This window comes from Saimiri boliviensis, chromosome 1, assembly GCF_048565385.1.
Source record: "Saimiri boliviensis isolate mSaiBol1 chromosome 1, mSaiBol1.pri, whole genome shotgun sequence".
Taxonomy (NCBI): Eukaryota; Metazoa; Chordata; class Mammalia; order Primates; family Cebidae; genus Saimiri; species Saimiri boliviensis.
The window spans coordinates 165,803,616-165,831,060 of NC_133449.1; the positions used below are offsets into that span (position 1 = coordinate 165,803,616).

At 45.3% G+C, this 27,445-nt stretch overlaps 1 protein-coding gene across 1 annotated transcript in view; it reads right to left on the bottom strand.

Annotated features, from left to right (window-relative positions):
* SPOCK1 (SPARC (osteonectin), cwcv and kazal like domains proteoglycan 1) overlaps positions 1–23,697 on the bottom strand; it is a 545,496-nt gene extending 521,799 nt beyond the window's left edge. Inside the window, exons 1-2 of the mRNA XM_039469576.2 lie at positions 23,508–23,697; positions 22,714–22,884 (exon numbers count right to left, since the gene is read on the bottom strand). Coding sequence (XP_039325510.1) covers positions 22,714–22,884 — 171 coding nt within the window. The 5' untranslated portion in view covers positions 23,508–23,697. The remainder of the gene's footprint in view (positions 1–22,713; positions 22,885–23,507) is intronic.
* Between the last annotated feature and the right edge of the window lie 3,748 nt (positions 23,698–27,445).

Consider the following 27,445-nt stretch of genomic DNA (forward strand, 5'->3'; position numbering starts at 1 on the left):
TACCCCAGAACCTAAAGTCCAATAAAATATATATTAAAAATAAAGATGAAGATGTCTGTGTTCTGATTTTTTTTTAAGTTTCTTTATCATATTTTATGTTTAAAAAGGCAAGCTAGAGAACAGTGTGTACAGACTTCTACCTTGGGGTAAAATGTTGTGAAGGGTGCAAATTATAGTGTTTTTTTTTAAGCTCAAGGGTACATGCACAGGTTACATAGGTAAACTCATGTCATGGGGGTTTGTTGTACAAATTTCATCATCCACGTATTAAGCCTAGTACCCAATAGTTATTTTTCCTGATCTTCTTCCCACCCTCCACTCTCCAGTAGTTCCCAAATTATACAGTAGCTTACATGCACACACACAATTTCTGGAAGATTGTGTAAGAAATTAATAAAGGTGGTCACCTGTAGCAGGTAGCAAAGAGAAGCAAAGAACAAAACAGCAGAAAAAAAAAAAACAGTGGTGGAAGCAAGTACATTTGCCCTTTTTGAAATATTTTGAATGCACAGATATTACCTACTAAAAAAAAGTCAGCACTGTGTTTTAGAAGAGAAAAGTAAAGATCTAGAAGGTGGAAGGAATAGGTCAGTGAAAGAACTAAGAACTTTGAGATCTTGAGGGTGGGGACCTTACCATTTTCTAGGAGTGTCAGTGATGTCTTGGTATTGTGAAACATGACCTTCTCAGGCTGAGTGGGTTAGAACAGGTGTGCAGCTCAGCAAAACCCATCAGAAGTCTTAGATTTTTGGCTGGACATGGTGGCTCATGCCTATAATCCCAGCACTTTGGCAGGCTGAAGGGAGTGGATCACTTGAAGTCAGAAGTTCAATACCAGCCTGGCCAACATGGTAAAACCCCATCTCTATTAAAAATACAAAAATCAGCCAGGCATGGGGGCAGGTGCCTGTAATCCCAGCTACTTGGGAGGCTGAGGTGGAAGGATCACTTGAACCTGGGAGGTGGAGGTCACAGTGAGCCGAGATCATGGCACTGCACTGCAGCCTGGGCAACAGAATAAGACTCCATCTCAAAAAAAAAAAAAAAAAAAAAAAAAAGTCTTACATATTATTTCCCAGCAATTCAGCAATTCTTTTACTAAAAATGTATCCCAAGGAAATAATAAAGATGAACAAAGATTTAATCACCAAAAATGTTCATAACATTGTTATAATAGGGAAAAACTGAACACAGTCCAAATGTTTTAAGAAGCCTTATTTAAATAAATTATTGAACTATCTACCCACAGAAATACTAGGCAGACGTGGTCAAAGTATATGCTGTGATCCAGAAAGATGTTTATGTAGCATTTTTAAATGAAGAGGGCGTATATACAACATGATTTCATTTAAAATTGTGTATGTGTGGGTATATAAATGCATAAAGCAATGTGGCTATCTTGGGGTGACAGGATTACAGGTTTTTTTTCTTATGATTAATTTTCTCAAAAAGTGAGATTTTATGGGTTTTTTTAAGTAGTGAATTTATTGTTGTAAGTGGGACTGGGAAGGCCCTTGCAAGAATTTCAGAGAACACAATCCAGATCCCTTTCTTACTAGTTTCAAGGTTAGGAAGACACTTGCAGACCACTCAGAGTTTGGGTATAGCCAACTTGCACCTCTAGCTACTGAAGCATTTCTCAGTATAACTTGCAGGGAGGCAGACGGGGCCAGCCTGCTGGCTATATATCAAAGCAAACCTGTCAACCTGCTGACAACCCCTACGAACAGCTAGAGTAGGTCAATGTCCACTGGACTGTGACGCTTCCCCACTTACTCTCCAGGGAATGATGACATTTGAGGGGGAAAACGGAGCCTCATTTCAACAGAGCGCCCCTTGCTAAGCTCCACATGTCAGCTCAGACAGCACCTGAAGCTAAGGACCACTGTAAAAAGCTGACAAAAGCAGCGCCCACACATCAGCATATCCTAGTGGCTCTGGAAAGAGGGACACTTGGCTTCATGAAAGGAAGCTGAAAAAGACCCGGTTTCTGTCAACCTGCTGGCTGCTGAGCTGATGAACAGAATGAAGTAGATTCCATTCAGCAACACAGCATGCCGCAGAATGCAGGTTTGGGGTCAAACCCAGATTTGAAGCTCCCCTGCTTTCCTTAGCTCTTCTACTTGGGCAAGTCACCTCACCCTGTGTCTCAGATTCCTCGGGTATAAAACAGAAGTTACAGGATCTTCTGGCAGAACCAGGAAGATTAAACGGGCTATCTCAAAGGCTTGGGTAGAAGTCCAGTACATGTGTGGGCATACACATGCACAGGAGGACAGAAAAACACAGAGGAAGATGCTGACAAGGCCATCTTAGAATAGCACCTGGCACAGACTACGTCACAATAAATACCAGCTGCTATTATTGCTAGAGCAAAGATGAGTGAGCAGGAGTCATCCACCAATAGATGGGTTAACCAAGCATGAGGACCTGAGACACAATCCCTTGTGGCAAGATTCAGGGTCTCTGGGAGAAAAGCCTGGCATTCTTATCCCAAAAAGGGGAGACATTATTGGATTTAAAGTGAAAATCGCATCTAAGTTCCACTAAAGCAAAGATTGGTGAGCTGGAGTCATCCACCAACAGGTCAGATAAACAAGCATGAGGGCCTGAGACACAATCCCTTGTGGCAAAATTCGAAGTCTCCAGGAGACAAGCCTGGCTTTGGTATCCCAAAAAGGGGAGAAAATACCGAATTTAAAGTAAAAATCACATCCAAGTCCCACATGTCAGAGACATTCAGATTTGAAATAATCACTGCTTTTACTTTAAATGCAACATAAACTAAAAGACCCAATAAAATGTTTATTTTCAGAAACGAAACAAACTTTCTCCCTAGTCCCTAGTAAATTTGAACAGAAAAAGAAATTTACATTCAGCAGAAGTTCCACCAAAATAAGCTAAGCCACAAATCTAGAGTATTTTTAAATTGGTATATATTAATAAGTTTTCCTATTTATCAATAAACTACTGTGTTTCCAGGCAGAGTTAGGTCCTTTATATCCAGACTGTGTTGTTTAAGTGGGACTTTGTATTCACCTCCACCCCCCACCCCAAATCTGACTAAGATCAAAGTTCAGCACCAAATTCCTTAGTATTCTAAAAATAACAACAAGGGAGATAGAGATGGGGAGCAGGCAATGAGCTTCCAGATGTGAAAGAATGATTTTTACCTAGAGAGCTTCATAAAAGGGGTAGAAAGAACTAACCCTTACCATTACTCCATACCAGCCCTCCCTGCTCCCCCGTATGTGTAAGGCAATCAAAGGGAGAAGGCAGTGGTCACCAGCCTTTGGGAACATGCAAAGTTCATCAGGTTTTCCCACTGAGGTGTGTTCCCCAGTCCAGTGCCACTTAAGGGGATATTAGACAGGAGAACCGCTCAAAAATTGGAGCACCTGCAAGAAGAGAAGATTTGTTTCCCCACTTGAGCATTTTCTCAGGCAGCAAACTTGCTTATCTGTCCTGTGACTAACTAAAGGGAAAAGAAAAGGGAATTCAAGAGGTCTAACCAAACTGAGAGAAGGGGCAGCATTAGGGAAGTCAGTGTCCCTATTGGTTAGTAGAGCAAGGAATGAGAGTTTAGGGAGCATCACTAACAGCTCAGCTGGAGCCACTACGTGCATATCCATCGGTGGGGACCACCTATAGATGAGAGGGCTTTAGTAGCATAAGCTGCAGGACAGATCCCCAGAAAGGGATGCCCTTGGAACATTGTTAATGCCACTGGCCAAGCACGTGGCTTCTCCTTCTCCTAGGCACAAGGCAGCATCACCCTTAATTGCCCCACTGATGTGGGGTCTGGGCATGTGACCTACTTTGCTCTCCAAAACGGTGTCTCCTCTAAGAAGAGGCACTGAATTGCTGGTGCAAGGCCTTGCAGCACACTCTTCCTCCTGCACAGTGAATGCATGGAGACGGAGGCTTCATCAGCCTGGTGTCCTGGGACAACGCAGGTCAGAGCCCCTAACAATCCATGAGATGTGTGGCATGAGAAGAAATAAATCTTTGTTGTTTTAAGCAAAAGTGTGGTTCACATGGAGTTGGTTATTGGCGACCACAGCATAATTTAACCCATATTAACCGATAAAAGCAAGATAGGAAGGAAGAGGTTGATCTGGATTCAAAAGTTCCCTGCCTGGCTCTCTAGAGGGCATGCCTTGATGCCAAGCCTGAAGGGAAGAAGGTTAAATAATCAGACATTCATCCCCACTCGGACTCCTCAAGCCACAGGTCAAAACTGTGCAGGGGAAGAGGAAGAGAAAACCCCAAATCTGATAGAAGACACAAGTTGCAAACTCAACTGGACTTAGTTTTAAGGCTAAACATGATAGAGAGCTATGCAATCTGCCAGGATGTTATTAACGGAAAGCAGCAATTAAAAATAAACAAAACTGCCTCATGTTTATTTCCCAAATTGAAATTCTTCAATACACTGGCTGCCCATACATGTTTGGTAAACAAGGACATGTGTTTACGACTGGTCTTAGAAAGCTGCAGCTGTTCACACTGCTCTCCTTCACACACACACACACACACACACACACACACACACACTCACACACACACTCATTCACTCGTATTACTGAAATAATTTCCAAAAGACAATCAATATTGCCCCAAGACAATCAGTTCTAATCGGCTCTACCAACTGTGATATACTAATCCTATTACACGGCCTTCCTGCTTCTTTTGGACATAGAGTTATTTTGCTCTGCGCAGAGAGGGTACACCCGCTGGGAAAGAGAGATTAGGATGTCTGAAAATAATGTGTCCAAGAGAAGTAAGTGGATTAGAGCCCACCTATCATTACTGAGAGGGTGGGCACTGAATGGCCAAATGCCACATGAGTGTGACAGGGAGCGGATTTATTAAGATGTCAAGCTTTCCCAACTTCTCCCCACTCCACATCGCCCACCCCATGCCTTCTAAAGAACACTCTTATCTATTTCTAGCCTGGAAATCAGGAGGCTAGAAGAGCACCTAAGAAGCCAGGGGAAAGTGGGAAGTATTTAACCAGGAGAGGCAAGTACCTCCTGGCTAAGAAGAGTTTTTATGCTGTTGTCGTAAAAGAGACTGCTGAGCACACAGAGGGACCAAAAGAATGAGAAGGAGGAAGAGGAGAACAGAGCTTTTGAGAACCTTCATTGTGGCTTATGATTTTGAGTAATCTTTAATATTTTTTCTTCGAAGTGAAAACTGAAACTCCTCTTGAATTCCTTTGGCTGCTGGATGTGCATCTGTGAATGGGACTTAAAGCAAAGTCCTAGCGGTGTAAGGCTCTGGGGTTTATGTGGGTGACAGATTCTTCTGCATTGCTCTCCCCCTTGCCCTCTTCCTCTGATACTTCTCCAAAAGGCACTTCACAAATCAGAGCAGATGCCTTCTCTCTGCAAGCCTCTCTGACCTCTCCACTGGGACTGTATGACCCTCCCTGAGGCCCCCCTGGTGTCCTATGCTTCCCCTCATGTCACCTTGTATTATAACTATTTACCTGTTTATCCAAGTACAGCCTCAGCTCCTCAGAGCCAAGATTTAGTCTTCAATTTCACACCCCAGAGTCTGGTACCATGCCTACCACACAAGTATTTAGTAATTAAGACAAACTAGCATCTCTCAAACTTAAAATTTTACTTGATCAAAAACATGGAAAGAAAATAATTATCTGCTTCCTTGGTCCAGTATAACACAAACTGCATTTCTTGCCTATGAATCAACATCCGTGTTCTTTCTGCAGAAGCTCAACCACTCTGCTGGTCAGTCTTATGTAGATTTCACATAAACACTAACTCTGCAGTGGGGAAGGAAATGGAGGAGAGAGTAAAATTTTAAAACTATAACTTAAGTATCTTAAAAAGTTACTACAGAAGATTCGCTGGAATGTCAGGGTTCCTTGTTGAAGAGTCACACAATAGCAATGTCAGCGACAGGTCTGCGTGAGCACCTCAAAGGATGGGGCCCTGCCAAGTTGTGATAAGGGAGCAGGTTATGACATTACAGGTTTTCTTCTCTGTCTTCCAGGCCACCTAAAGTATGCCAAAGAGCTCAGTGGGACTTTGGACTTTCACTCACGGTGGGAAAGGGGAAAGATACACTTTAGCTTAGAATTGCTCAGGAGTTGTCAATTGACTCGTAGGTTAAAAAAAAAAAAAAGAAAGAAAGAAAGAAAAAAGAGGAAAAAAATTTGCTCAGGGTTTACATTGGCAGGAAGTTAATATTTAAAGGGAAAGGGGCCTTTCAGACTGGACTCAAAAGACCTTTTCTCCCATACTCCTACCCATCCCTAAGACATCTGATCTTCACCTGGCAAGTGACCAGCCAGGAGAGAGAGAGCAACCCATACTGGATTGTCAGGGATGGAAATTGGGAGGATTTAGGGAGGGATACAGAATAAAGAATGGGGGAAGGAAGGGAAAAACTGCAGAAAATGCCAAGGGGAACACTCTCTGCCAGTCATGGGAATGGGCCACATGGTACAGCCCGTAATTCTGGACTAAAACTTCACATCCATGAGCAGCAGCCATAGAAAAACCCCAACAGAGCAGAGGCATTACCTCTCCATCTCCATTATCCTATGGACTTGATGTGGACTCACAGATGACTTGATCAGAAGTAAAGATATGATCAGACATCCTCTCAGAGGCTGGTGGGCTTGATCACTTTGTTATCAATCATGTCCCCTTTCCCACCCCCACGCCAGAGAAACTAGAATTATACAGGGAAAGAGAAGATGCTACCCCAGCACAGCCTCAAATGTATATTGACCATCTAGAGAGGCTTCAAGATGCCACAATACAGGAACCAAGGCCTGGAATTAAGGAGTTTACAATCCAGGTGTGCCTCAAACTGGCCAAATGGGAACCAGGGTAAGGAACACGTTCCCTAATACCCAGCTGTGTGGCACTGGCTGTCACTGCTATTCAGGGGTGTGGGTCACTGAAATTTGCCATGCAGCAGATGAGAAAGAAGCAAGCTGTGAACAAAGTTCGCCTTGTTGGAAATAACGGATACCACCCATGATGTGCGGAGAAACAAGAATTCAGGGAGAATACTCAGCCTGTCCATCTGGAGACTGTTACTTCTCTTGGGGAACAGAAATATTGTTATGCTGCATTTTCCCACTCCTCAGGGTAACAAAATCAAACAGCCTCTCTGATTCACGGTGCAACCAATTTACTGTAATGCATAGGCAAATAAACAACATCTCCCAGTGGCCATTTATCTTGGCAAAAACAGTAAAAATCATAGTCTTTATCATGCCTGATTGAATGTAATAATCTATCAAACTTCCTTGAGATATAAAAAGTAATGTACTTAGGCCAGGCTCAGCGGCTTACACCTGTAATCCCAGCACTTTGGGAGGCCAAAGCGGGCAGACTGCCTGAGGTTAGGAGTTCAAGACCAGCCTGACTAACACGGTGAAACTCCGTCTCCACTAAAAATACAAAAATTAGTTGGGCATAGTGGTGGGCACCTGTAATCCCAGCTACTTGGAAGCTGGGGCAGGAGGATCACTGGAATCTGGGAGGCAGAGGTTGCAGTGAGGCAAGATCACGCCATTACTCTTCAGCCTGGGCAACAAGAGCAAGATCGCATCTCAAAAAAACAAAAAATAAAAAGCAATGTATTTGTTCAGTCAGCCCTCCCTTCCCTTGGCTCTGGAAAGGTCAAACATCAGAACCAAGAAAAGCCCTATTCCCTAGAATGTAAGCTCCACAAGGGCAGGGAACATTGTCTGTTTTGTTCAGAACTGTGTCCCAAAACCTAGGAGAGCACCTGGCACACGTATTTCTCAAATGAACAGCACTCTTATCTCAGCCATTATCTCATATTAAAAAATTATGATAAAAGGAGCAACCATATCTCTAAGCCAATATTTCTCAACCTTGACCCTAGTGACAATTATTTTGGGGTTGGAGGGAGGCTGCCATGTTCACTGTAGGATGTTTAGCACCTGTGGATTTTAATCACTAGATGCCAGTAGCACACTCTCGACCCAGTATGGCACCAAAAATGTCTCCAGACAGGGCCAAGAGTCTTCTGGGGCAAAATCTTGTGGCTGGGAATCACTGCTCTAGGCTGGCAGAGAGCTTCCAAAGAGCTAACACAGACTGTTGAGAACTGTTGTGTTTTCTGTCTCATTCATGATGCTGAGACAGCATCTGGGGAAGCCCTTCTCCCTGCCTGCTCTCTGAGGTGAGTGCACCAGGCAAGCCTGCAGTGGGAGGAAATATTGGGTAATGAAAATCAAGTAGATGTCTTGAACACAAATGAAGGCTGAGATGTAGGCCCAAGCCTTGTCTGTATTCGACAGGAAAAACCACTTTACCGCTGTGGCGGGAATGGACTTGGGTTTTAATGATCTTCTCTCACTCCTCCACCACAAGGGCATTAAAACAGCCATACATTGCACCAGCAGCAGGGCATCGGTCAGCAGCAATCTCACTTAAAATCCAGCTTGGAGCACCTGCTCCTGCTCCTAATTAGGAACAAGGCTGGGATTTGTTAATATCCCCACAACCAGTTCAAAGGGCTCTTCGGAGAATAGGCTCTACAAAGCATTCCCAAGGCTAGGCACAAGCATGAGGAAGGGCAGCAGCTTCTGCTGAGCTGTGGGCTTTCACACCTGTTTCCCTGACAAAACTGAAGGGGGAGCCGAAAAACTGTCCTCCCAATTGGGACTCTGATGATCATGCCTAACTTTACCTGTGCTGATTTAGTACTTGCACATAACCTGGCATGCCATGTTTCCATCAAATTCTTCTTCTTTACCAACATTCACTGATACCCATCGCTGGCAAGTTTGCAGTAAAACACATATTCTACAGTTCCAGGGGTAGAATCAGTACCACGTGATAACATACATTAATGGCCTTTAAAATACACGTGATGGCACACCAAGCATTTCTACTTTTGGGAATATATCAAAAGGAAATAGTTGTAAACGGAGAAAGACTCATATGACCAAAAATATTCATCACACAATTATTTAGAATAAGGAAAAAAAAAGGAAACAGCCAGTTGCCTCCCATCAGATAGACACCTTAGTTTGGTATACTGTGGCATATACACTCAGTGGACTCAAATACACCATTAAAATGTCATTTACAAAGAATAGTACCAAACTAAAATGTTTATGCTTTGTTATATAAGAAAAGACAGCCCCAAATCATATAAACAGCATGATATCAACCATGAAAATAAAAACTTTAGTATTCAAAAGTCTACTGGAGGCAAATAGACCCTTTCCAAAAAGTGTTCAATGTGAGTGTATTTCAGAGGGAAGTAACTTAGTCCACTCTTCTGTATCGTCTAACTTCTTTTTTTTAAGTATCTTTTTCTTTAAATTGGGAAAAGAACAACGTCAAGTCAAAAGAATAACGGAAGACCCACCGTTACAGCATAAATATATCCTTTCTACATTCCCGCTATACTAAGGTATCTTTGTCCCTAGCACCTAAAACCAACCATTGTATCTTTAACAGTGTTGCTTTCCTCCCTCAACTGGAATGTAATTTTCATAATGGTAGGCAAATGTCTGACACATAATTGATACAGTTTTGTTGAGCTGGATGTATGAGTTAGATTATAGGATTTCTGTTTTTAATTTCTCAATCAGTGAAACAAAAAATGTTGCTCCCAGTGAACCTTCATATATGAATGAAAGAGTAGCTGGCACAACCAGTTTGGAAAACCAGTTAATTGCATCTCTTTAAGTTAAACACTCACCTTTCTTACGGTGACCAGTGGATTCCCATAGCTAGGTGTGTACCTGAGAAAAATATGTATGTAGGTTCACCAAAAGGCATGCCTCAGAGAGTGCTATTATGTAATAACCAAAAACTGGAAACTAACTGTGCCTCAACAATAGAACAAGTAAATAAATTGTGGAATATTTATACCATAATGAAAATAAACACACACACACACACACAGCATAAAAAATTAAATGTCAAAAATAGAAGCCAGACATTTAAAAGTACATACTCATTCCATTCATACAAGTAAGAAAATGGGCAAAACACATCTATGATGTTAAAAGTCAATGACTGCTAGGAGCATGAGATGGTCATCAAAGATGCTGGTAATATTCTGCCTCCTGGTCTGGTAGTTTGGGTGTGTTCACTTTGAGAAACTGCATCAAGTGGGACATTTATAATGTGTATCTTTTGAGCTCTGCATGCTATGCTCCAATGAAATACATTCCCTACCAATCCAGGGCCGCTATAAGACAGGGCATGTTTTCCATAATTACCTCTCCATGCACTACAGCCCTTGACCAAGAGGCCTGACAAGGCTAAACTGGCCACACTTCAGCATTTATGCACACACAAGTTCTGTCATGTCTCAACTCTCCACCTTGACTGCACAGGCCAGCACCTTCCTGTTTGCCTACTGGCAGTGTCTGCACCCACAAAATTGGGCAAAATAACAGAGGTTGCCTAATGTTTTCCAGGAAGACTTGAGGCAAGCTGAAGTGACCCGACCACCAGAAAGATTCAGAGATGTGGCCCTGGATCACAAGAAGGACAATGAAGGCCTCTGGATGAGGCCCAACTGACCAGAACTGCTCAGGGCCATTTGCAGAATAGGCCCTTTTCTTTGCGGAAAAATCTCCAACAGGATTCCCTGACCTCCAAGCACCTCTTTCTCTTCACTTTGTCTCAAATAGAAAGCCTGCAACCTGTTCAGGGGACAGGAATGTTTGTTTCCCCTCTGCTACATCCTAAGTGCATAGCACAGTGCCCGGTAGATGGTAGCCTGGTCAGTATCTTTGGTATGAATGCATAAACAAACAAAACCTACTGAATCAGTACAACAGGATCTGGTTTCTAAAAAGGCAAAGATCTAGGACCAGATGGCCATGGAAAGAAGCAAAATATTCCAAAACACACATGAAAAGGTCTTTCTGAAGTAGGAATTTTTAAATCAACAATTCTGGCATGTAAAAATCTCACAATTTCTCTAACCACAGTGAATACAACATTATTTTCATCTTTACCGTGGATAGCATTTGACCGCTTTGTTCACTGGAAGTGATGGAGGCCTCATTCCAGGTGGCTGGACAAAGGCTCCAGACCAGGTCCAGAGCCACAACCAGTCTGGCTGACTCGGATAGGAAGTGAGGGCTTGGCCAGATGAAAGTACTGATACCAACCAACCATGCCCACAGAAATCACAAGGGAATCATCATGTCCAATGAGCATGGAAAGACCCAGAAATTCCCCTTGTTCCCCTAACAATGGAACAATGGAAAGGCCCCAAATAGTCAATAAGTCTGTCCAATAGACTTAACTATTTCTCCCTCTTGGCAATATTTTTTTTATCAATTTTAGGTGCTATTAATTTACCATTAATTAAAGGAAATTCAACCAGTTCGGGTAAAGAACATTTGAGAGTTTGTTCAGTAGGTACAGAATGACTTCAGAATGAGGAATACTGCCAAGTCTGGTTGATGCTCATAAATTTTCTAAACTTTGATGAGTCCTTTGGTGGGAGCAGGTGGCAGGAGGGTGTGTGCCTTCTGATCTTTCAAAAAAAAAAAAAAGAAGTCTGGTCAATCAATAAAAGAATTGACTACGTATACCAAAAAGAGTATCAGGCAATGTCACCGTCCAATCCCTATGTCTCAGACTCCCTCTGGGGTTCCAACTATCAGTATCTGCATCTCAGTGCCCAAGAGTAAACACAGTCTTCATTACATCCACCATTCCTTGTTTGTTAGATACCCTTAACACCACTTCAGTTTCAATACTCTTTTCACTATAAACTAAAGCCAATGCCAGAGTCAATTTCCCTCATTTCATCTGTGCAGAAAACATAGCAGTTTTGTTAGAGAAGATACAAAGTCAGGACAGAGTCAGCTAGAATCAGGCCTTTTGGAGATAGATTTGCTGAGGTGATCCCCTGGAATTTTGTCATGTAGAAGGTCCCACATCAATTCTACTGTGCTCAAGTGTGCAAGCATCCTAGACCCTAGCAGCCAATCAAGACCAAAATGTTACTCCATTCCAGGAATACCTCATGACAATAGTTGTTGCTGAGACCTATGTAGAGTCACACATTGGAAAACAAGATCGTTTTTTTCTGATGTGAATGGTAGCCCTGTTGGCATAAGGGAAAATACTGCATTCATATTAATTTATTGCCAAGTCTTCAAAATAAAATGCTCATTTTGTCTAAAATGTTATTATTCACTGCAGCTAAATGGTATTGGCTACTTGGGGTAAGCAAAAATTCTCTAGGATTTTCCTAAAAATATAGCCTGAGAACTACCTACATCAGAATCACCTAGACTGGGCTGGGCGCAGTGGATCAAGCCTGTAATCCCAGCACTTTGGGAGACCAAGGGGTGCAGATCACTTGAGGTCAGGAGTTTGAGACCAGCCTGGTCAATGTGGTAAAACCCCATTTCTACTAAAAATACAAAAACTAGCTGGGTGTGGTGGCATATGCCTGTAGTCTCAACTACTCAGGAGGCTGAAGCAAGAGAATTACTTGAACCCAGGTGGCAGAGGTTGCAGTGAGCTGAAATCGCACCACTGCACTCCACTCTAGGCGACAGAGCAAGACTCTGTCTCAAAAAAATATATATATATATATATCACCTGGACTGCTCATTTAAAATGCAGGTTCCTGGGTGCCACCTTTGACCTTCTAAAGCAGGCATCCCCAAACTACGGCCCGCCCACGGGCCGCATGCGGCCTCCTGACGACATTTATGCGGCTCCCCGCCGCACTTTGGGAACGGGCACCTCTTTCATTGGTGGTCAGTGAGAGGAGCACAGTATGTGGTGGCCCTCCAACGGTCTGAGGGACAGTGAACTGGCCCCCTGTGTAAAAAGTTTGGGGACGCCTGTTCTAAAGACTATGCTCTGGACTAGGAGGATGAAATCTGCATTTTAAATAAACCATGACAGTGATTTCTCAAGACTGTAAAGATGTTAGTCTGAGAATGCCGCTCTAACAGACCACTCTGGCTGTCTTTTCTTTTTGCCTTGGTCAGGCTTCTCAGAACTCAGTCAGAGTGTGACTCTATCTGCACAGTGGGACAGAATGAGTACAGCTAAATAGAAAGTGGAGGCCTCTGCTCTCTGCACGTTTGTTTTCTCCATGTTTTATTTGCACAAAGATTGCCTGGAACACCTGCAGTAAGTTCCGCTTCCCTGCTCCAATCACAGGCGCCAGTAGACTTCACATAAATGACTGCTCACACACCTCATAATTCTTCTGGGGAACACTGATGGTACCCTCTGTAGTGTGATGTGTCCCAGATCACACAGGAAGGGTTTGGGAATCATTACAAATCCTTGTATAATATGTCCTCCCTTCTTCCCTTGCCCCAGAGAAAAGTTAGTTTTAAAGGATCAAGTGAGAGGGTCTCTGGGGGGGTATATTTTCATAAAACTATGAGGAAAACTATCCAATCAAGTTAACTTGGATCTTAGCATTACTCCTAAAGGAATCCCCAACAATTCACAACACCAGTCTGTGAATGCTTCTTTCATCTCCCACAAAAATAAACCATTATCCTCATGTCTGTCATAGGAATGCTGGGCAGACTCAGACCCAAGGGCTAGAGGGTGCACATGCTATCCAGCACTCCCCATGTGGCGCTGAAGTAGCTGCATGCGTGTCTGTTTCTGCCGCTAAGCTGATCCCTGAGCATGAAAGTCTTGCTTTTCATCTTTAGCCTCAAAGCAACAGAGGAAGGGAAGGAGGTAAGAGGAAAAGGGGATGGAGCAGCCCCTGTATACTAGTCTCATTTTTAAAATATAAACTTCACAGATCACCATTCTGTCCAAGAAACACTATGATGTTCTTATTTCTAAACAGCAGTGGGAACTGTCAGAGTGCTAAAGCCCAGGACACTTGACCACAGAGGGAAGGAAAAACTCCGGACCACGGACACCAGAGTGAGAAGGATTGAGCGGGCACCAGGGTGAGGGATGTTAACACAATAGAGATGGCTGCAGATGATGACAGAGAGAGCCACAAAGACTGGGGGAAAGATTACAGGCCATCCTCCCAAGTACCTGGGCCATCTGTGTGCCTCACTTTTTGCGGTTGACTCATTCCCCTGCCCCCAAATGTGTGTTAAGTTGAAAATGTGGAAGCGTGCTTTTAAATACACTAGGAGAGAGCTTGCTACTTCGGGGAACCCTAGGGCAAACACATCTGACAGAAACACATCAAGGTCTTTCCCACTTCAAGATCCTCAAATCTGCTCTCCCCACAGCCTCCTCTCACCTGGTTCACCTGCTGTCGTCCTGCAGGGCTCAGCTTCAATGCCATTCGCAGGGAAGCAGTCCCCATCCAAAACGGTTAATGACTTCCCCCTCCCTCTTCCCGTGACATGTTCTGAGAGCATCAGTGCCTCTGCCTTGTTGTGCTTTTCTCAAAGGAACCTAAATGATTATCTTGTGATTATTTGTCTACCACACTAGACCATAAACCCCAGGAAGGTACAAACTTGTCTATCTTCTTCACCCAGCGCCTAGCAGAGGCCTGGCACATAGCTGGCATTTGAAGAACATCTTATGTGCAAACAAGTTACCCTACCTGCATTAACTATTTGTTATTGCTGGGTGTCTCCTAAGCCACAGCCAACCTGCTTGGGCTGTAATGAATAATAGGCTCTCTGATGACCTGTAAATGATCTGGAACTGAAGAAATGGGTCTTTGGAGAGAAAGATCAAAGGTCTGGCTAATCCTACGAGTATTCTCCTTTGGTTCTAAAGCCAAATGTGGTGCCTGGAGACCACCCGAATGCCAAAAAACATGTGCCGGCCCCTGCAAGAACTTCCCCAAGCATAGTGATGCCAAGATGATGCAAAATCAAGACAAAATTATGGGCACCAGGTGTACAGAGGGTGCTGAGAACACCATGGTAATACAGAGGCTGGTTGGATCATTTGTCTCAAAATGGACTCCATCCCCTGCTGCCCCTAAAGCCTGCCTGGGACCACTCTGCAGGACAAGATGAGCTTTCTACCTCTTGAGATGGGCTGGAGGCAACTGGATCAGAGCTTAATATTAAAGTGATACCAGATAGTGCTTAGTTGCACCACGGGGCTCCTGGGGCATCCTTCACATAAGTCGGATTTCAGGCACAGTTGAACACAAACCCCATCCCAGATACTTCATGATGAGAGTTGCCAGTTTGGGGGAGGGGATTCCAGCAAAAACGTGAAATATGATGGCAAAGTCTTCTGTGCCAAGAGCTACAACTGGAAAATAACAAAGAACAGGCCATATGGAACCTCACACAGTCTTCCAGACTGGCAAGAAATGCAGTGAAGACAGGCTCAGGATCATGGAACAAACTCCCCCAACATGTTTCTAAGAGACAGAAAGCAGCATCTACAGCTGAGTGCCAACAACTCACACTCACAAGGCAGAAGAGAAGCTCCGTTAAATTAAATGACTATAGATCATACAAATTAAAATAGATATACCAGCCACTCAAAGATCACAAGCACCTATTTTGTGCCACGTGCTTACTCAGTCCTCCCAACAAGCCCCACAATGCAAGTATCACCGTTCCTGTTTTACAGAAGAGGAAACTGACGCTCTAGCCAAAGACCTAAGCTTAGCTTTGGCAAGACTGGAAGGTGATCTCAGGTTAAGAGTGGGCATTTACACCATGACATGACTCAGTCTCAAAGAGCTTTTCATGGAATCAGAGATTGTGCTGGAATTGCAAGGGGGGTTGCGTTTTCCTGCTGGGTTCCCTCTGCCTCTCAACAGCACTGCATTTGTTAGTATCCATCGTCATTGTCAATTACTAATAGAGTGAGACATACACATTCAAAGCTAGTATGACTCACTCTGCAATGACAGCCCTCTCCACTTGCCAGAAATGTGGAAAGTTCTGGTCTGGGACAGCACACTCAACCATTCATTCGTACCAACATTCAATGAGCAGCTTTCTGAGTGGGGCTCTGTGGTAAAGGTCTCGAGGACACCAAGCCATATACGATGGTAGCAGCAAGGTCCCAGTTTAGAGACAGGAGTTAGACTTAAAGTTTTTTCCAATATGTGTGACCCCCAGAATTTCCACCTCTCAGACTATAAACACATGTGCCTAGTATGCTCCTAAAAGCTTTCCTTCCTCAGGTTCATCCAAGAGGTTTGCTCAGGAGGCAATTCAAGCCCAACAAAATGCTTATTGGCCACCTGCTGTGTAAGAGGCATAACAAGACTTCAGCAGGCATCCAACTATTAAATAAGTTAAAATATAGATACATACAACTATAAATCAAGGAATGCTGCCTAAAAGTGCTATAGGAATTGTTACAATTCATAAAAAGAATAGCCTCTACTTACTATTTATGATGCCAGATGCCATGCTAAGAGTTCACCTGCATTAACCAATTTACTCTTCATGCGAAATCCATAAGCTTGGTCAATACAGTGGACATATGTTGACATGTGCCCATCAGGCAGCCATTTCCCCATCAGGCAGTCATTTCCCCTTGAAAAACTACCCTTCTCCCATCCATCAACATTGGAATCCAATGAAACCTCCTCTGCCCCTCTAGTCCTAGGCCCCAGCCCTGACACATAACCCAGGCCCGGACAATCCGCATATTCTACCAACTTAGCCAAAGTAATTGGCGGAGGAATGGGTGCCTAACACCGGGAAATCTGGCAAGTCTCAGTTCTGGAACTTTTGTTGGCACTACTGAGAACATGAAAACTCTATGATGATGCAAATTTGCAGTTGCTATGAGCCACTACATGGAACTAAACAGCCTGAGCACAAAACCAACATAGGAGAAACAAAGCCCAAAGATGGGGAGCAGGAAGGCAGCGTGAGACACACACAAACCCCTCCTAGTCCTACCATCTAACTTGAGCCCCTGGATCCAGCCTTACATTAAACCATGGCTTATTGGAATTTTTAGTTATAGTTATACAAGTGAATATGTTTTCTCTTCCATCAAGCCAGCCTGGACCACATTTCAGTCACTTGCAATCTAGAGTTTCACCAAGAGAATATTACTATTACTTCCTAACAAATGATGAGTCAGAGGCTCAGAGATGATAATCTGAGATTTAACTCTAAGTTAAATGAACTGTGAATAAGTTTTTTTTACGGGGGGAAGGCACAATAGTAGTGTGCATTTAGACCAGAAATCTGCGAGAGTGACAGCCTGCTCAGTTGCTTGGAGCGTATCTTTTCTCTCCATCCACCAACGGAAGGTAGAGACAGGCAAGTTGCCTTGCTGCAGCCCTTCCCTTCAGGGTGAGTTTGTTTCTTGTTTACCTCTACACAGAGGGTGTAGCCCTTTGGAATTCCAGCTTTATGCCAAGGTCTATTAAACTCTTGAACTGGGCACTCTCTTCCTCCTTGACAGTTCATTAAAATGGAGTATCTTAACCACTGGAGACATCTCATGCTGAATGAAATGTGATGTTCAAATACTTGTAACCTTAAGTGAATTATTTAATCTCTTATGGGAAATTTCTTTTGTTTGTAATTATCTCACCTGGAGAGAGAAGGCCGAGTATAAGTCTGGGTGTTACGAATTTTCCAAGGAATACAGGCAGTCACCCCACCACAGGAAAAGTAAAAGTAGTCATCTTGAATGTATTTGTGTTTAGATATTGTGTTTGGTTTGAAACACATTATACTGAGTAAATCAATAAGAAATGATGATATAACATTTAATTACTAACATTACTTTGCCTCCTCAAGCAACATGAAGTGGTTGAGTGAATGATGAGGTGCCATTCCTCTAGGCAAGCATTATGGGTCCATTATCCATTTGGAGTCACTTCTTAGTTTTGAAACTGGCCTCATCAGAATACAGGAGAGCACTTACCCTCCCAGCACTATGGTTCTGTACTGAAGTACCATGGAGAGGCCTGGGAAGGTCAACCAGGCAAGGAGCTCTGCCATCTAAGACGACCTAGCTTTTCTCTGGCAAGGGCACACGAAGGCTCTCAGGCCTGTCAACTTTTAAACTGTCCCTTTATAATGATCCTGTGAAATAATTATTTCTATCAATGGTCAGCTAGTACAGGGGATTTAAGATAGTGGGTTCATTAAAGAGAGTCAGGATCACAAACTCATTTAAGCCTCCTCGAACCTGTTTAATCAAAATGATTTTCTGCTACTCTCGATTACAGGCTGAGTTTCCGTGATGACAGATTAATGACTGACCCACTAAGCCATACCACCTCTTTTGTCACCAGTCCCACTGACTAAGCCAGCCACTGTTTTATCAGTAGGCTCCACTTGCCCTTGAAACTCATTATAGCTGATATGTTAAGATCAAATGAGCAGATCAGATGCTCACTGCCACCCCAGTTCTGCTACAGAGACCACCAAATCCCACAGAGTATGCACCAGAATGAAAAAGAACAGAAGCTGGTCCTTGTGCTCTTATTAGAATTACACACTCAGGTCACTCCACAGTAAGATAAATGCCAGCCAAGGCAACACTTCTGATTCTTCGGGCCTGCTAAAGGTAATTATCCTAAAGTTAAATGTCAGGGCTAGTTTCACGTGTGCAAAAGAAAGAAAATGTCATGTTTGGTGTAAGCAACAATATTATTTTAATCAAATCAGAAGCTCATTATGAGGAGACGATAAGCCCTGACATGATCCCAACAATACACTATGTCCACCTGACCTCCCATCCCACTTTGTCTTAACCTAAGGTTATTCATGGATTGTCCTCATTCATAAAGCAGGAAAAAGTTGCAATGTGCTATCAGTGGAGGCTTGCACCCCAAATCCACTCAGCTCCTGATTGGCTGTGGTACAGTGAGAGCCTAGAGTCAGATGGCGTGGTTCCAGCCCCAGCTCCTCAACATCTCAGCTCTGTAATTTTTATCAAGAGACTTAACCTCCCAGAAAATAGGAGACGATAGTAAAAGTACATCTCTCATAGGACTGTATGAATATTAAGTGAGATAATATACGGAAAATACCTTAAACACGGTCTGGCACACTCAGTGTTCCATAAATGTTAGCTATTACCTATTTCTGTAATGTTTTAATCTTTCAGTTACAACCAGACTGTATTATGTTCATAGAAAAAAATTGCTAAAACAGAATAAGAAGTCTATAATAGTGTAAGTTAAAGAATTTCCTCTAGCAAACAAGAGGTTACATGAAAGAAGAGATTACATTTATTTATCTTGTTCACTCTTATAACCCAATGCCTAGCTGACAGTAGGCAAATATTTGTTGGAATGAATGAATGTACTGATGAAAAAAGGAAAACTTCCTACAGTAATGGTTATGGAAAGCCAATGCCAAATCAGATGCAGACAGATTAGGAAAATGGTTGTGGCATCTTGATTCCTCAACCTCAAACCATGAAGGAGTTAAATGCATGGCAGCTAAAGATGGAGAATTATTGTAAAACTTAATACAAACATCTGCCTCTTCATTACCTCCTTAACATTGTATGTGTACAAAAGTCCAGGCCTCCATCTGACCAAAACTTCCCAGTTGCTAGTGTTTATAAAAGAATAATGATAAAACTAATAGACCACAAATACATTTAAGGGCAATTATCTGAATGTTGTTCTATTTTTCCTGGATCTGTAAGTCCAGGGAATAAGCCATGGTGTTATTCTGAAAGCTTTACTTCTAAAAATAAGGGGATAGTAAGTATTTACACACCTAGAGCAATAGGACACTTTCCAAAATGGTAAGTAGAGGTTGCCAAGTCCCCTCTAGCAATGTCACAGCACACCCAAGAGTCAAGGAAGATGGAGCACACACCCCACTGTCATATTCATTTCAAAGTTGGCCCTGCAACAACACCCAAGGGCTACAATCAACTCCCTAACAATAACCCTTAGCTTTCAGTTTCCCAGGTTCAAAAATCACATCTGAATATCCCTCCCCAAGTCCAACAAAGAGACAAGTCAGAAGGAAGGCAAGAAGTTTTCTTTCACAATGAGTTTCAAAAACTGACAATCATCAAAATGATAATCGTGGGACACAGCCTTTCAAAGTTATTAGTATCTTCAACAAACAACTAAAGAAATAGCAAAGAAACTGAGGCTTTGTCAATCTCAAGCAAGGCTTAGCTCAATGAAAATGATCAGGCTGGCTGAGCAACTGCGAGACTAGCTGAGGCTTCATTGATTGCCCACTGAATAGAGAGTCTCTACAGAAAGCAACTTCTAACTACCTGTTTCCAGGCTCAGGCTTTGTGATTATTCCAAGGACTTGCCCTAAAAGAGTGTCTGGTCTGAGTTCCACAACATTTTAAAGAGATTAATGACATTAAATTATGTCTGAGCCACTGTTAGTGACAGGTGACTCCATAAAGCATATAAAATGGGTGATGCTTGAAAATGTTGGGGATGTTTTTGAACATTTTTAGATGTTTTAGTGGTATACTGCATTAAATTATCATTTTTTAAAAAATATATGCTGCTAAAAATATTAGTTTAACATCTAAAACTGCTCCAAAAACAAAAACAACAAAATAGTGCATTTGGACATCAAAGCTTTTCTTTTTGCTGTGTCTTGGACATTTTTACACTATCTAAAGGGAGTATTTCCTAAACATTATAAGAATAACCTAGTATATTTGTTTAAAATACGGATTCCCAGCACTCACCCCAGAAATCTAAAGAGTACTTCTCCAGGGGAAGATCCTAGATGCTGTGATTTAACAAGCATTTCAGGTGAGTTTCATCCTCAGTCAGGTATGGAAATACACTGATCCAAAGATCTAAAAATGTCACCATCATCCATAAGAATTATGAGAAATGAAGAGAAGCCCAATTTTTAAAAATTTAAAGCTAAGCAGGAATCCAGAATATCATGCTCATAATACACTGAGACTAGAAAAGCTTGAATAGCCAGGGCAGCACAGTAAACCTTTCCACAACCCAAAGACCCAACAAGCACAAGGGTTTCATCCCAATCCAGCTGCCAGGAGCACCAAGGCATCTGCAGAGGTGGCCCTTCACTTCCAATCCTGGCTCAATTCTTCCACCTCTAGCAGATTCGATCATCTGCCCTGCTCCTCAACTCTATCTAAAATGGAACCACAGAAAGGTAAAAACAAAACAAAAAGCAAAATTATCTCTGCCCCAGGTGAATCCTTCGTGGTTTGGGCATCTTTTTCAGTCACAGGCAAAGGTCAGCAATGCAGGATTCTCAGACCTGAGCAGTTAATGGAGCAGGTCAGGAACGGGGCAATGAGTGGCAGGAATCTCACTGGGGTAGGGGAGGAGAGTGGGGGGCCTATGTACTGCAAAGTAAGACTCCAACAGTTACTATGCACCAATTAAAAATTTTAATGAAATTACGCTTTTGATAAAAGGCCCCAAATAACTGTGGCTATTCACTGAATGTGTTTGAAATCCCCTTTCCAAGAAAAGCAGCCCGACCTCAACTAGAAAGAGGAAAAGGAGGAACAGAGAGGAGAGTGATAAGCCCCCACACAAGGCTCTGAGTGCATCTCCTCTGGATCGGGATCTGGAAAGGGTGCTCTTTAGAAGGTGCATAGAAACACCTGGGATTCATTCAATTTCTCAAATCCTCTCTCCCTGCAAGGCCTACAGATACTGGGAGCAGGACTCAGAGGAGTCCAGTGTAGGAAGCTGACCTCCACCCATACCCCACCTCAAAGTCTCTGTAAACTATGCTCTGCGACATTAACAAGAGGGTCTGTGGCATGGGTCAAATTACCATTTAAAAAAAGATATATGCTGCTAAAAATATTAGTTTAACACCTAAAACTGATCAGAAACAAAGAAACTGCATTTGAACATTAAAGCTTTTCTCTTTTTACTCATTCCTTGGGCACTTTTACAATATGTAAGGCTTCTCAGAAACAGGAATTCCTAACATTAAGTACCATAAAATATGGCATTCCAAGTCCCCTGGAAGGGCATGGCCCTGGCCAACTGGGGCAGTCCTTGAAGGAGCTGGCAGCCGCTCCCACAGAACAGAGGAGATGCCATCTGCTGGAAAGACTGCATCAGATACCTCTTGCCCCACATCCCTGGGGCACTCCTGGGGAATGGCAGCCAGCCTTGGGGCAGAAACCGGCCGCAAGTGTACTTCTGGGTGTCCGGGAGCAGCTTTCTCCACCCGCAGGGCTCCCAAGGAGGAGCAATGCTCTGCCACCCAGGGTCCCTTTCAGGGCAGGGGATCAACTGCACGGGCTAGCTGTTCCTGTTTCAAGACTCCGAGGGTCAAACCACCCCACCTTCCCTGTATTTTATCAGGCCCATTGCCATAAATCCCCCTCCCCCCACAGACACACACGCAACACCTGACTCCCCCATAGGCAGCTGGGACTCCCAGACCTAACCTCTCCAGCAGGGACTCTACTGACACATCCTAGAGATGGTCCAAGTCACCGCTGCCCCGGGAGGTCTTCTCGGGAGCTAAGCAAAGTCTACCACCACGGTTAGGAGAAGCCGGAAGCGCAGGGAACCTCTTTCTGCACAGCTGCTGGTGATCTGTGCCGTATTTTAGTGCAGTCACCTTCCTCAGCCCGACAAATACACACACCTGGACCACAGGTACCAGGCAAGCGCATGGAGCCCTCGAAGTTCTTCAAAGTTCCTTTCAGGCAAGACAATGCCCAGGAAGCAGGGACCGACCAGTCCCCGCGGGAGATGCGCACCTGCCCCTGCAACCCCGCTTCAGGGGTCCTCTTTCCGAGAGGCTCCGCGCCCCGCCACCCACCCCCAGGGCCGGGTGGCGCCGGTACTCACGTCTCGAAAGCGGTTCCAGTACTTGTCCCGGTCGTACTGGGAGACGGTGCTCAGCCACTGGTCATTGTCTAGGAAATTGCCGTGGTTGGGGCCCGCGTCCAGGTGCCGGCTATCGACTTGGAGGAAGCACCACGCCGCGGCGGCCGCCGCCAACACCGCGATCCCAGGCATCTGCGGGGCAGGGAGCGCTGGGCTGTGAGCGGGGAGGGCGCGCGGCCGCGAGCCCCGGGCACCCGGGCGTCCTAGCGCCCCAGCCCGGCCCAGCGAGGAGGCAGGGACCCCGCGGCGGGGACGGCCAGCGCTCGCGCACCTGGGGCCCCTGTCGCGCGTCTAGACCCAGGGACCCCTCTCACGAATGGGGGACTCAGCTACGAACCTGGAGGCTGCGTCACGAATCCAAGGCTGCCGTCCAACTACGGGGACCCCTCTCGCCTATTCTCCGAGTGCCCCACAGATGCCCCCCTCCTGTCAGGGGCTTGGTACCCCTCCCCAGAAGCGGAGAGCCCGGGTCCGCGCGCCGCACTCCCACGGACGGTGCACACGGCTTTGGAGCAGGGGAGGCGAGAACAGGGTTCCAGCAGCACCCGAGCTCCGGCAAGCGGGGTGGGAGCTGCCTGCAGCTGGGGGTCCCCGGCCACAGCTAAGGGAAAGGCTCCCTCGCGCGCCCTGCGGCCTCGGTGGCAAGAGGGGCGCGCGGGGGCAACCCCGGGCCCTGACCCTGCCGGCCCCCCAGGCGGCCGCGGGGAGGTCCCAACTACTCCAAGTTGGGGCGCGGGGTTCCACTGGGCACGTACCTTGGGGGCCGGCCCGGGTCCCCGCGTCCGAGTGGCTCGAGCTCCCACAGCACGGTCGCCGGGAAGGCTAATCGCCGGCTCGCACCCCTGCGCTCCTGCCACCCGCCGCCGCCGCGCGTCCGGCCGCTTTGTGAGCCCGCAGCGCTGTGCTCCGCTCGCTACCTCGCGCGCTGGCTCGGGCGCGGCGTCCGCGGGCGGAGGAGCCCGAGCGCACGAGCCAGAGCTCTGGCGCCCCCTGGCGGCCGCGTGCTGCCTGCCCGGCAGCCCGGCCGCCCCCAGCCGGGAGCGTGGTCATTCGCGTCCTCACGCGGGGCTGGAATCAGCTTTGAGGCTCACGCTGGTGCGAGGCAGGAGAGGGGACTGAGGATTTAAGGCCAAGACGCGAGCCAGCATGGAGGCACTCTCAAAAGGAAGGCCGTTGGGTTATCTAGATCAAAATCACCTGGGTGGAGAGAGGAAAAAGCTGCTTACAATGAAGATTCCTGCCCTGCCAGCCCCACGTGCTGAGTCAGCATTCCTTAGGAAGGCCTCCAAGTCTGCACTTGCAATCAGCTCCCCAGGCGTTTTTTATGCACAGCAACGTGTGAGAATCACTGTCCTGCCGTTCCCTGCGCACCTGCATCTCTGTACTCCATGCTTACCACTGTCAGTCCCTTAAGACGGCCCCTCTAGCTTCCGTGGCTGTTAGTTCTACATCCTGTGTCCCTGTGTTGACCCTGTGGGTATCCCACAGTGTCTGCTCCCGTCCTGGCCCTTGAGAACCGGCCGCAACTAACCTGTTGGGTTCCCCTAGATGGGAGGGAGGGGAGAGAGGAAAAACAGATCAGGCTACAGGGACAGGACACTGAGAAGCAATAGGTTGGTTCTGCCCCAGCCCCTAGCCCCTTTCCAAATACCCAGCAAGGTTTGATGAAATAGGGCTGGGAGGGACTTAATGCCTTCCCCTGCCTGTATACAGGTGACACTGGCCTGTCACCTTTCTCTGTCCAACTACACCCCATTCCCCAACACCTGAGTGCTCTTGCAGAAAAAGTCTGACCATCCCATCACCCTTCTCCCCTCAACACAAAATTCTTCACAATGCTTTCCTGATAAACATCAATCTCCTGGCTGGAGCCCCCAGGCCCTGCACGTCTGGCCCCTGCCTCTCACCCCTCACTCTCCACCTTCCCTGACCTTCTGGATGGGCTGGCCCTGACCCAATGGAAATGGGCTCCCTCCATCCCTGGGCATTCATTCTGCCTGGGCTGCTGTCCACACCCAGCCTCAGTATAAGTCTCATGAGTTCTTCTCTCTGCTTATTCATCCTGACCTCTTCGGAGAGACTCTTGCTACACCTGTGGACCAGGCCAGGACCTGCAGTGATGCTGTCTTTGAGAACACAGTACTTCTCTGGCTGTAAGCTCACTTGACATCACTTACTCCACGTCTGCCTCCCCACCTGACTGGAGCTCCTGAGGGCAGAAGCTGTGGTTGTCTTGTTTACCACTTCTCCCAGTGCCCATAGTACAAGCTCTTGACACGCCGTTAATGCTCAAAAAGTAGTTGATACATGAATGAATGATTTAACGAATGAATGCCACCCAACCATGTCTGGAACAACAACACATCTCAGCCAGCATGCCAACAACAATGTAAGGTGTGGTCAATAGCATGTTCTGCTACAAATAATTTGGTTACATGGAATTGTTGAATGTGTGAAAGTCAGCAGATCTGTGGTTATCCCAGCTTTACTCTGACTGATTTGCATTCCTAGAAACTTTCTCAAAAGGGAGAAAAAGGAGTGGAGTCACAGCTACTATGTTGGGGACTGCACATCATCCACGGTTTATTTTATCATGGAATGTTGTGGGTGGGTGCATCAAAGTGGGAGAGAGGTTTAGAAACGATGAAGAGACTGTTTCTTATGTTCATAGAAACCCAAGTAAGCAGCATTTCCCCATTTATCTGCCCAGTGTGACAGCAAAATTTCTCCAAGGAGTTGTCCCTAAATGTCACTTTTGCCTCCTCACCTCCAACTCATTCTTCAACCCACTCCAATCTGCCTTTCGTCCTCACTAACTGAAATGACTTGTCACCATCAGCAGCCTCCTCCAAGTCACCAGACCGAGTGGGTACCCTCGATCCTCCCCAGCCTGGTGGCCTCTGAGCAGTTTCCTTTGGCTCCTGTGGCTCCAGCCCTGCTGGCTTTTCTGCCAGCCCCCGACTAACCACCCATCCACCACTGTCATTCCTGCTGATATTCCAGGGCTTCTCAGGGCTCAGATCCAGCCCTCTGCTCTTTCCCCCAAAACCCTTTCCCTAGGTGCCCGAGTCCAGTCCTATGCTGAGATCCTCCAGGTACACTTCCAGCCTGGAAATTCTGATAACTTCCAACTATCCTCCAGCTTCATACTTTACCTCTCCTCAGTGCCCCACAGGCACGTCAGACCTGTGACCAGGCCAGAACAGAAGTCTGGATTTCCTCCATGCATCTGTGTTCTCCGTTCATCTCTGTTACAGTGAATGTATGCTCAACCATACGGCTGCTTAAGCCAGAATCCCACAAGTCATCTCTAGTTCATCCATCTCCTCACCCCTCACCTCCCATCCATCAGCAAGGGGGGTCCATTCCACTTTCAGACACCCCCGGAAGCCACCCACTTCCACGGACACTCCCGAGTTCACAAGACCATCACTTCTCACGCAGAGAACTGCGGTGCTTCTTGTCTGATTTCCTTGATTCTCTCCTTTCCCTTGCAACTCATTATCCCCTAAGGTGAGAGCAATCTTTTTTTTTTTTTAAGAGAATTTTCTCTTCTTAAAATTTTTGTGGGTACATAGTAGGTGTTTGTATTTACAGGGTGCATGAGATGTTTGATGCATAATCGTTGCATCATGTAGAATTGGGTATCCATCTCCTCAAGCATTTATCCTTTGTGTTTCAAACTATCCAATTACATTCCTTCGGGGTTTTTTGTTTGTTTTTTGTGGGTTTTTTGTTTTTTTGTTTTTTTTGTTTTTGAGACGGAGTCTTGCTCTGTCACCAGGCTGGAGTGCAGTGGTGCAATCTTGGCTCACTGCAACCTCTGCCTCCTGGGTTCAAGCAATTCTCCTGCCTCAGCCTCCCGAGTAGCTGGGACCACAGGCGCATGCCACCACGCTTGGCTAATTTTTTTTGTATTTTTAGTAGAGACAGGGTTTCACCATGTTGGCCAGGATGGTCTCAATCTCTTGACCTCGTGATCCACCCGTCTCAGCCTCCCAAAATGCTGGGATTACAGGCGTGAACCACCGCGCCCAGCCCAGTTATTTTTAAATGTGCAATTAATCTATTGACCATAGTCACCTTGTTGTGCTATCAAATACTCTGTCTTATTTATTCTTTTTATTTTATTTTATTTTATTTGATCCATTAACCACCCTCACCTTCCCTGCAACCTCCCACTACCCTTCCCAGCGTCTGGTGACCATTCTTCTACTCTTGGTGTCCATACATTCAATTATTTTGATTTTTAGATCCCTACATGAGAACATGTGACATCTGTCTTTCCACAACTGGCTTATTTCACTTGACATCATCATCTCCAGTTCCATCCATGTTGTTGCAAATGACAGGATCTCATTCTTTTTACCGCTGAATAGTACTCCATTGTACCTATGTAGCAATCTTTTTAAAATAGAAATCACTCCCTTGCCTAAAACTTTTCAATAGCTTGCCATGACAGCAAAACAAAAATTCACATTTCCTCCCGTGACTCACAAAGCTTTGCTGCATCTGGTCCCTTACCTCTGCCCTTCATTCCCTAGATTCCAGTCACATTTCTTCTCAGGGTTCTGCAAACTTAGCGAGCATAGACCCCGCAGGTCCTCCCTTCTGGCCAGGCCCCCTGCCCATAGTCTTCTCTCCCTGCTCTTCCTTCTCCCTTCCTTCATAGCTGCCAGGTCTCACTCAAATG